The sequence below is a fragment of the Raphanus sativus genome, chromosome 8 (genome assembly GCF_000801105.2).
Source record: "Raphanus sativus cultivar WK10039 chromosome 8, ASM80110v3, whole genome shotgun sequence".
NCBI lineage: Eukaryota > Viridiplantae > Streptophyta > Magnoliopsida > Brassicales > Brassicaceae > Raphanus > Raphanus sativus.
The window spans coordinates 13,616,878-13,628,779 of NC_079518.1; the positions used below are offsets into that span (position 1 = coordinate 13,616,878).

The following is an 11,902-nucleotide window of genomic DNA, read 5'->3' on the forward strand; positions in this document are numbered from 1 at the left end:
GTCTTTCTCTATATGTAGAGACTCTAACAGTAGCAGGTTCATGAGGAGATTCGAACAGTTAAAGGTAAATTATCTCACTTTGCTGTTTTGGTGTCTGTTTTAAGAAAAAATTGTGTGTTTGTATAAGTTTCAGGTTCAAGTTCGAGACACTAAAGATATGATGGTGTTTTGTTTTTGGTCCCTCGTTCTATTTTTGGACATTCTCAATCTTTTTTGGACTATCTCTCAATGAATCTATGCCTCTTTAAATGTCTTTCATTGGAAAGAGTTTTAGATTCAGGATGATGGATCTTTGTTGATGATGATTGAGGAATGATGAATATTGTATGTTTATTTTTCTACTTCTTCTGTCATTGTACCAAATTTCAGATGTTTCAGGTCATAACCGAAAATCAGGAAAATCCGAAAGTAACCGAATAATAGATAATATCCAAAAATAACCAAAAAATCAGATATTTGGTTAAAAAAATCACAATCGAGTAGTTTCAAATTTAATTTTGGTTAGTTTCGACAAAATTTCCAAATTCTGAAGTATCCGACCCAAACCGAACCAACTATCTGAACTCCTAGGGCTACTAAGAATTATTTTTCACCATAATAACATAATATACATATATTTTAATATAAAAATCTCTATAATATTATCTGAGAATTCAGTTTCTTATGTGTCTCGTTCCCGTTAATTCTCACGATGGTTGATTACAATGATAACCTTATTGAATTAAAAATATTTTATTTAAATACTATTAACAATTTTTTATTTAGTTTCCTTTAAAAAAAATTCCAAATAACATATATAATAAAAAAGAAAATTTTTTAAAGTTTAAAATCGAATTTAAAACAAATATATAGTTATGTAATATGATTTCATGAAAAAGGAAAGTCGTAAAATAGTAATATTCCATAAAAAAAAATTAAATAGCATAAATATAATTTTGAAGTAATAAAATACTTTATTTATATCTATATTTTCTTATATGAAAAAATATAATTGTATATAATGTGATTTCATAAAAACAATTTCACACGGATAATCTTGATATTTGAAAAGAAATCTTATTTCAATAAAAACATAATTTTAAGTAGCATAAACTGATGTATGTTTAGTTGACTAAAAATAGTTTATAATTAAAATTAGGGAATTGAAATGTTTTTTTTTATTTTTCATATATTTAGTTGACAATAATATCTTTCAATTAAAGCATAGAAAATATCTATAAATTATATTATACTTATATAATATGATTTTTCAAATACAATCATATTTTTTACTGCTTCTTTTTAAGATATATTAAAAAGTAAAAAAAAATTAACAATAAACATCTTTTGATCAAATAATTTCAAATATTTTAAAATAGTATAACACTATATTCTTTAACGAGGTATATAAATTTTATTTTATCATTATTAAAATTATAAGTTTTCTTTATATTAAATTGTTGTCAAATTTGATGGTTTTATGTTTGTAGAACTTAATATAACCATAATCAAAATACCAAATCAAATCTGAATTATCATTTTTAAGATTATTTAAAATAAGTTTCAGTTTTTAATGAAAAAAATAAATTTCATTTTACTATTCAATAAATCTAATGCACAATACTATATAGAATTTATAAAATATTTTAGTTACTGTAAATTTTTATAAGTGTCCATGAGCTTCCGAATATATTTTAACGAAATAAAGTAAGAACTTGGCCCACGTGAGTAGTACTCATATTTTTGTTTTCTTAGGGTTTCTATTTTTTATTTTTGGTCAACTCTTAGGGTTTATGTATAAACGATATTTTAGTGGGATTGCAAAAGAAGATCTGGTTCCGAAAAAGCCGGCAAGATTCTCTCCAAATTTTCAATATTATGTTGTAACCAAAAGGGACACAAGGGCCCAGACGAAATATTTATTTTCTTCTAATAAAACAAACTAAAAGCTCGGCCCGCAAGCGGGACGCGGCAGTGATTTTGTTTTATTGTCTAGGGTTTCTATATTAAACGACGATCCTATTTTTTTTTTATTCAGAGGAAAGCGACCTTCCGATTCTCTCGCCAAGATTCACGCAAGGTACGAGTCTTACTTACAGGATCTGTTAAATCTCCGAGTGCTACAGAGATTAGAGATGGACTTTTCTACCGAAAGAACCAGAATCTGCGCTTTCCTCAACAAAGCATATGAGTTGGTTGATGATCCTTCTACGGATAAGATAATTTCGTGGGCACCAAACGGCAGGACATTCGTGGTTTGGAAACCGCTCAAGTGTTCAAGTGACCTTCTTCCACTACGCTTGGGAATCGCAAACTTTGCAAGATTCGAGTCATATGTAAGTTTTGTGTTTACATACTAATTCTTGGCCAATTTAAATCATAATGTGATGGATCGATGTTTCTGTTGTTTTGCGTGTAGGGCTTTAGCAAGATTGTGTCTGGACAACAGTTGGAGTTTCTATGCAAAGATTTCGTGAAGGGCCACCCTGAGCTTTTGGAGAGGATTAGCGATCGGTACGTGGCCAAGTTGAGAGCTTTCTATGAGAAGAGGTACAAGCCATTTGAGGATCGGCTTAAAAATGCAAAGACCAAGGAAGAGTGGGATCTAGCAGTGAAGGAGCAGAAGGGGTTTTTTGAAAACGATAGTAAGGAGAGAAGGGCGAGCAGGCCAAGGACGAAGAGCTCTCCACCAGCTCCGGAGAATTAAGTGCAGAGTAATGGAATTTGAGAACATTCTTTTGTATCTTTGTGAAAACCTTTTCATGTTATGGGTTTCCCTACTGTGGTTTGTTTTCTGAACAATATTTCTCGTGTTCTTTTGTTTCCACTGAATCCCTTCTCGTCTAGTTAGTGGTGTTTCTACTTTCATTGTAAGATACCCTTTGTGTGCTCAATAAACTATGAGCTTGCTGATATAGAGTTGCTCTGTCGTGACTCGTGAGTCTCGTGACTGTAGATGGTGGTGAAGTAAACCGTCTTTGGAGAGTAGAGTATTTTATGCTGAGTATTGATAATTAATGTCATATGGTTAGGGTTTTCCATAGTTCTGATATTGTGTGTCTCTCTCTAGCTAGCTCTCTGCGCATTGAGGGCTCAATCTTTACTCCTCTTCCAATCATGGATTAGTAGTTCTATTTCTCCATGTTTAGCATTTGATTTAGATCGGCTTCTCCTGTGGAATAGGGACTGCAATATTTGAGCTTATGCTCTTGTTTCTGTCTGTTATAATGCAAGTGGGTCTTGTTTGTTATAAAACTCTCTAAAATTTAATGTCATAACATCTTGATTTAATAATAACAAATCAGAAAATTTAATGTTATAACATCCATAAAAATATCTTGATAAAATTTATTAAAGTAATATGATAGATATTATTATGTGTAATATTTAATAAATAATACTAACATTATATTATTAAACAAATTATTGTATTTATTACTAAAATTTCACAAAATACTAAAATAATAATGTTTTTTATAAAAATAATATTAAAGTATATTCTTTGAGTACTAAAATACAAAATACTAAAATAACTAGGTGTTTTGTCCGCACTTGCGTGTTTAATAATCTTATAAAAAATTAAATAGATATATTATCAATTTAAAAACCATTAGAATCAATTATTTTATGCTTTTGAATATTTAATAACTAATTAACTATTAATTTTTTAGATAATGATGTTTATCAATTTAATGGATTCGTTTTTAGTTTATGGGTAATATGTAATCATATATCGACAAACTTAATCTAACTATTTATTAAGAGTAGTAAAGACTTTATATGCTTTAGCGAAAAAAATCATTTCGGAAATATTATTATAACTATTTTTGAACTCCTTTGCAATTTATTTTTCTTTTTGCAGACAAGAAAATATCACAATGAATTTGATTGTGTTAAAAAATTATCTTAAAAATAGATGATGATTCTATATTCTGTGATATATATATAGCCTGTTTAATATTACCAAAACTAAATATAATATATATACAATATTTTAAATTTTAATATTTCTAAAGTGAATATATGACAAATTTAACTGTGATATTATCGTTAATTATTTTTAAAATAATGATAAAATTATCAGCTATATCACTAAAATTATTTATTGATTAATAATTGTGCATAAAATATAATTAAATCTAAATGAAGAGCATGTAAAATCAGCAAATTCACTTCTCAAATCATAATAAGTGCTTTTTGGTTGTCCTAAAAATTATTTTGAAAGGTACAAAATTCATTATATCTTATTTGAAATATAAAATTCATTATGTCTTAGTTGATATATATGTACATATATATATATATATATATATATATATATAATTGAGCCGGGTTAATATTATAAATCAAATATAATATTATATATATATAGTATTGCCAAAGTAAATTTAAGATAAATTTAACTATGATATTATAATTTTTTAATTATTCTTAAATAATGATAAACTATCAGCTAAATCACTAAATTATTTATTAATTATAAAATATAAATTTACTTAAAATATAAATTAACTTAAAATTATGGAGAGTATGACAAATCAACAAATTCACTTCTCAAATAATAGTATAAGTAATGTTAAAGTATATTTTCTTAATATAACATTGAAATATTAAATTAAAAATGTGTTGTATTCAATATAAAATAATAACAAAGTAAAATCTATAAAATATAATCTATATATATTAATCATCGAATAGAAAATCTAAACAATAAGATTATAAAGTTATACAATTTCTAACTCTAAAATGTAAATTATATATTTAAAAAGCTTATGATAATACAAAGTTATATATTTACAAAATGAAAATCTAAACTACAGAGAATGGATTGTCAGCAGCTTGATACCCTATGTTCGAATTTAACGAATTATTTTTTATTTTTAATTGTTTAGAAATATGCAGTACAAAAAAATATATCGTTGTTTGAAAACATGAATAACAATATATTTAGAAAAAAAAATGTAGTGAGCTTATGTTATTAATAAAATTGGAAGTTAATTATATTATGAGAAACTATCTATCTAGTACATCTTTAAAATATACGGAAATGTCCAAACTAGTTACCTAAAACATCGTTTGTCTAAAATAATCATAAAATAAAATGTAAACTTTATTCACATATTTCAAATAAAAATAATAATTTAAAATTGATTTATATAAAATATTTGATTCAAAAATATTCTTATCTCAAAATTTGATTTTTACTCAGATATTTTTCAATAACCATTATAATTTTTTTTTCAATATATAAAAAATACAATACAAAGTTCAATTTAAACGTAACTAAAACTATGTTTTTATATTTCATAATAAGTTTAAAAAATATAATATATGTGATTATTTATATGATGGTACATATAAAATACTATTAATTACTCCCTCCAATCCAGAAAATAAGATTTTCTAGAGTTTTCACGTTTATTAAAATATATAATAGATGTTTACAACTTAATTTACTATTTATTATTTTATACATTTTTCAATAACCATCCACCAATAAAATTTATATAATGGTGCATATAAAATACTTATATAATGGTAGTATAAAATTTATATAATGGTTCATATAAAATTTATATAATTTTTTGGAACAAAAATAAAATCTAGAAAATATTACTTTCAGAAAAGGAGGGAGTATATGATTATTTATATAATGATACGTATAAAATATGATTAATTATACGACGATACTATATGTTATATAATACGTGCATATAAAAGTCTAGTTATGTTTTAAAGCATAAACACACATGACTAAATTTGTTTTCCTACTAATTTGTGTATGATAAAGGCAAGTTCTAAAAGCTGTGACATATGGTGACCATTACGAATACAGTTAAGGGCTATACTGGTTCAAAGAACCGGTTGCGGTGCGGAAGTTTGAAGTTTCAAGTGTTATTAAGCGTTTGTATTTCTAGCACACAACATTTGAAAATTGTTGTATTTGTAAGATATTTATGTCTAGTTGATTATGAGACATTGTAGCGGTTTTATAATAATTACCAATATTAACATATTTATAACATTATATAAATATAAAAACATACTATTGTGATAAAATATAATATGATTAATAATATTATTATGTTTATTTATTTAATATTTTAATTAGTTGAAAGTTATAATTTTATAAAAAATGAAATTTATATTAAAAAATTTAAAAGAATATTTTTTCATTTTATATATGTGTAGATCTTTATATATGTATGTATATTAATTTTTTAAAAAAATCTAATGAATATTTAGTTTAATGTTTTTAGAAAACAAATTATGATACTGTTTGTGAATTTAAATTAGTATATAGTGTGTATATATTTTTATTTATAATATTTCCATTTTATGTTTTTTAATTTAAAATATTTTTAAAAATTAATTTTATATTTATTTATCGACCTACAACCACCCGTAACTGCAAATTCTAGCCGTAACCAACTTTTAACTTTAATAGGTTAGAACTTAGAACGGATTAAAACGATTTGTAAAAATTTGTATGATTGTTTTAAAATGATGTCAACCGTTACTAACCGTAAAATCTACGTTTGTTTGCAGATAGTAGCAAGAAAATCCGTCATGTCCTAATTCGGATGCATTATACGGTTGCCCAATTTTTTGCCGATTAGAACGTGGAATAAGATTATACGGCCGTATTATTTTAGCCCATCTACTGTAACTTTATTAAAATGAACACTGTAGCAGCTATAAACATGAGATTTAGGGTCTGGCTAGTTTAAATACAATTTTTGTGGTTGCGGGTGCAGAAGTTTGTAGATGCGGGTGGTTGGGATTATAAGCATTATTTAACGTTTTATAAAATTGGCAAAACGTTTGAAAATTGTTGCATTTGCAGGATATTTGTGACTGGTTGATTATGAGATATTGCAGCGGTTCAATAACAAATTACAAATATAAACATATTATAACATTATAAAAAAGATAAAACATACTATTGTAATAAAATATAATTATTATTAATATAATATGATTAATAATAATATTATGCTTATTTATTTAATTTTTAATTAGTTGAAAGTTATAATTTTAATAAATGTTTTTGAAGATTTATATTAAAACTTTTAAAAGAACATTTTGTTTTGTTTTTTTATATGTGTATATCTTTATATATGTATGTATATTAATTTTTTAAGAAATCTAATGAATAGTAAATTTAAAGTTTTTATAAAACAAATTATGATGATGTTTGTGAATTTAAATTAATATATGAAGTGTGTATATATTTTATTTATAATATTTCAATTTTAATTTATTTTTAACTTTTTAAAAAGTTATATTTATCCACTTGCAATCGTCAGTAATCGTAAACGCCAGCTGAAATTATTTTTTGATTTTAAGAGGTTTAGAGCGGTTTGAAACGATTTGTAACGGTTTGTATGATTGTTTCGAAAGACGTCAACTGCTACCAACCGCAAAAGTTACATTTCACGAATACTTAAAAAATTATATAATATACTAATATATCTCTATTTAATGCATAATTAATTAATTGAGAATTATTTAAATAAAAATCTATCAGTTATTCAAAATGATAAAAATAAATTTAATGTATAAACTTGTATTGAAATTGTAGAACGACTTTATCTTATTTTGAAACAAAATAAATAAATCTAAATGACAATTATTATGAAAACGGAAAGAGTAACTTATTCAAGTAAAAACTATTCCCACGTACACTCCAAATTTATCTTGATTTTTTAACAATTAGTTAGGTTCAGGATTATCATACGAATAGTGCGTACAGCATTTTCGAACATGGATCCAAAACAAGACACACAACGAAATTTAATAGGGTAAAATGACTTTAGCCATAATCGATCCAAGCTGTTTTTTTTAGTCGGTTATAGTGCGATTCCTCGGATCCAAGTAAAATAACGAAGTCTAGAATGATATATGAGCTGCTCGAGTTACCTGTGCCTCTTTCCGACGTTTGTCACAATTATAAACTGTATTTCCAGAATAAAATGTTCGTTATTTTTATTTTCATCCAATTATTATTTGGTTTTCCTTTTTTTTGTAACTAATTATTTGGTTTTCTTAATCTATAAATTATGATCCAACAAAACAGATATACTAAACGTTTGTATTAAAGTCACATAAAATTATTCTAAGATATATTCAAAGCGAAAAAATAAAAGAAATATTAAAAAATCAAAAGGCTAAATAACTCGGATCAAAAGTTTTCCTTTTTTTTAATCTTCCGCTGTAATTTCCTTTTTAAGTTATAACACAGTTTCATCGAGAAGGGCAGAAAAGGGCAATGGAATAGATCCAACGGTCAAAATCTACCTAAATCTCAAAAGCCACCGACTCGAACGGTAACTCGTATTACCAAAATTTCCTTTTCTATTGCAATTTCCTTTTTTTTTCAATTCGTCTCCACTCGAACCCTAACTCTATAAGTGTTTCACATCTCCTTCTCTCGCATAACCAATTTCATTTTCTTCTCTCTCCCAAAAGTAATTTCCGTTCTTCTAAAATTGTAACTCAGCTTCGTAACCCTAGAAAGTTTGCGAATTTAAAAGATGGAATCAAACGGAGAGTTGGTGAAGTTTTTAGGCGAAGGTGCTTACGGTGCCGTCCATCTCGTCAGATACATTCTTAGCGACGGTTCTTTCTATCATGTCGCCGTCAAAGGCTCTTCCCCCACGAACCGCGATTCTCTCAACAGAGAGCTAAAGATTCTGCGCGAACTCAGAGGCTGCCCGAGAATCGTTACATGCTTCGGAGACTCTTTGGAAGAAGGTTTAGGGTACGACAGACGCAAAGTCTACAATCTGATTCTCGAGTACGCACCCGAAGGGAGTCTTAGTGATTTCATGGACGGCTACATCGACAGAAAACTACCTGAACCGCTTATCAAAGACTTCACGCGGATGATTCTCGAAGGTTTGGTCTCTATCCACGGTCACGGTTACGTTCATTGCGATATCAAACCCGACAATCTCCTTGTCTTCCCGTCCGGAGGAGATGATGATGATTCTTACGAGTTGAAGATTTCTGATTTTGGAGTCACCTTAGAAGTGGGAGACACTCCTGATTACTGGAGTATCTATTCTCCTTTTGTGGGGTCGCCTCGTTACATGCCCCCCGAGTCTGTCGAAAACGGCGTCGTTAAGGAAACCCTAGACCTGTGGTCGTTGGGGTGCTTGGTGTTGGAGATGTATACGGGTGAGAGGCCGTGGGAAGGGATTGATAACGATCGTATCGAGGCTCTTCTGCTTGGCGGTAAGGCTCCGGAGATTCCGGAAAGCGTGCCTTGCGATGCAAGAGAGTTTATCCAAACGTGTTTCGCGAGGAACCCTGAGGAGAGAGGAAGCGCGTTTAAGCTGTGGTTTCATAGGTTTCTTCTTCTTCGTCCACCGAAGGAGGATAAGGTTATCGCCGTTGCCGCTGCTGGAGAGAAGAGAGATTCGTTGCCGTTGAGAATCAGAGGAGCTTGGAAGGATATTACAAAGAAGCCCCTGAAAGCGAAGATATTTCCATCGAAGCCTCCAAAGTCTAAGAAAATTCTGAATAGTCTACTGGGTTGCCTGGGTTAGAAACGCTCGGATTCCAATCTAGTTTCGGTTCAATAATTTCTGTTTTCTTTTAGTATATGTGTAGATGTAGTTTTCATGTTGATGCAAATATTGTTTTCATCTCTCAGCCTAGCCTGTATGTTATATGGTACTAAACGTGAACAAACTATGTTGGATATCTTTTATATATTGCGTCTTTCTTGCTTACGTGTTCTTAATCTCAGTTAATCATTGCTATAAGGAGCCTGACTCTGTATTTTTGCACGACATTGTCATATTATACTTAGCAATCAAGCTGTTCGATAATATGCCTGTAAGAGAGAAAAAAAAGCTTCCTGCAATACGGTGATTGCTGATATAATTTCATCGATGAGTGCAAAGACAGAAGTTTGCTGATATAGTTTCATCGATGAAGCCTACTATTTTGCTAAAAAGAGTAAGATGCACTTACGTTGCACTTATGGTAGCCAGAATCACCTAGTTTAAACACTGCAAAGCATACACGTTGCAACCAAGAGTTTCCCAAGTTTCTTTGAAGAAGAAACGTCCAAAACGTCTGCAGTGATTAAAAAGACAAGGAACAATAGAAACCATAAGGTACACTATAAAGTCTCCTTGCCCAGTAGTGGATACAACAAATAAAACAGCCTCCTCATCAGGTAAACAACTCTGCAAGCAAAAAAAAGAGAGCAAGTTTGAATAAGAAAGGAAAACACTTTTACGTTACTATTAAAGAGTGTGTGGAATCTCAATGTTTACTCAAACAACTTTAATCAACATAAATCTAACAGCTGACTATTAGAATGAAGAGAACATATCAAAAATAATCATAAGGCTCTATGTGATGTGATCTAGGTTTAGATGTCTGATTTTCAAGATTGAACAAATGAATGCTTCAGATACGACTCTGACTAAGCGTTGGCGCGTTTTTTTCTTTTCATAATGATTCTTTTAGTAACGTTATCATCAGTTTTTCCCTTTCAAACAAAACTGTGATGAACAAAAGATGTTTCTCAGTTATGTCATATGGGTTTAGAGAAGCTGGCGAGGTATCACCCGGAGCTAAGTGACAACGACGAGGACACCTACTCAAGTTGCAAGTCAAGCTCACAAGTACTTCATCAGCCAAATCTAATGTCAAGAGACGTTCTAGTCTCTTTGATATGATTCCTGTCGAGGCTAGTTTTAGTACATTTTTGTTTTCAGAAAGAACAAAGTCATATGGGATATGCTTTGAAGCTGTAACTTGTCTCGCTTTGGTGCTTAGAAAGTTCTCTGTAAGTATGTGTCTACACTCTAGACTGTAGATTTTACTTTTAAGTTATCCTCCTTTCCTTTGCAGTTTTTTTTTTTTTTTGCTAAAGCCCTTTCCTTTGCAGTTAACAAACGTTTTGATGTATTCTCGAAGAATACAGGGCCGCTGACTCTGTTCCAGCACCATTCATCCGGGAAATGGAAGTGTGAATCGAAGAGTATCACCAACTCTGATGAGCCACCACCTTACCTGTATCAGCTTCTGCTTTTTTCGGACCAGAAGACACCATCCAAAGGCAGATACAACCACATGGTTCATTCCCTCCCATTTACTACCCACCATTCTAGTCACTCCCATTCCTGGTATGTTACCGAGATGACAAAGGAATAGACTATCACAAGTCACAAGCGTCATTCAATAGTACTGATCCTAAAATCCACGTTAGGAACTTGGTAGCGTTTGTATATGAAATTTAGAGAAGAAAACTTTAAGACACAAAGATCCTTGCAACAACAACGTTAATAACACGCGTCATTCTTCCCCATTAAATATGTGTGCTCTTAATCTACATTTGCTTTCTTTGCCCCATTTTTTCTTCTCTTAATCTATGTTGATTGTTTTGTTTGAATTCAATACAGTCGCATGATCCATATGTTACTGACACCTGTTATTCTCTCACTCTCCATCAGAACAATCTTAAACTCATCATTTATTAATATTTAACTTTGACAATTATTTTTACTTAAGTATCTTTTTGATAGTTAAGGCAAATACGAATATTTAATTTTGTGATGAAAATTACTATGTTCATATATAATTTTATGATATTATTGAAAATGAATATTTAAAATTGTGAAATTATCCCTTTTATATTTATTCAATTTGAGAAGAATTAATGACTAATGTATTTTTGTCATTAATTTTGTACTTTTTAAAATATAGTTTAACTAGATTTATTAAATTATATTTAATACAAAATAAATTATATATTATGCCCCACATTAATTTATTTTATAAGTCCGCCTCTGCGCATGCATGAGAAATTGGCAAAATATAATTAACATATGCTCGAGATATTGACCAAATAGATATCTGTATGAGATATTGACGAGTTGTATGTGTTTATCAAATCGAA

The 11,902-nt window shown here is 29.2% G+C and overlaps 2 protein-coding genes across 2 annotated transcripts; both read left to right on the plus strand.

Moving 5' to 3' along the window:
- Nucleotides 1-1,949: 1,949 nt before the first annotated feature.
- On the plus strand, nucleotides 1,950-2,892 carry LOC108821571 (heat stress transcription factor A-4c-like). The gene is made up of 2 exons (XM_018594574.2): nucleotides 1,950-2,315; nucleotides 2,399-2,892. The coding sequence occupies exons 1-2, from the start codon at nucleotides 2,115-2,117 to the stop codon at nucleotides 2,684-2,686; spliced, it is 489 nt and encodes a 162-aa protein (XP_018450076.1). The 5' UTR covers nucleotides 1,950-2,114; the 3' UTR covers nucleotides 2,687-2,892.
- A 5,482-nt stretch (nucleotides 2,893-8,374) lies between these two features.
- On the plus strand, nucleotides 8,375-9,632 carry LOC130498536 (mitogen-activated protein kinase kinase kinase 20-like). Its single transcript, XM_056991980.1, has one exon. It carries the CDS (start codon nucleotides 8,517-8,519, stop codon nucleotides 9,531-9,533), a length of 1,017 nt encoding a protein of 338 aa, XP_056847960.1. The 5' UTR covers nucleotides 8,375-8,516; the 3' UTR covers nucleotides 9,534-9,632.
- The last annotated feature ends 2,270 nt before the right edge of the window (nucleotides 9,633-11,902 follow it).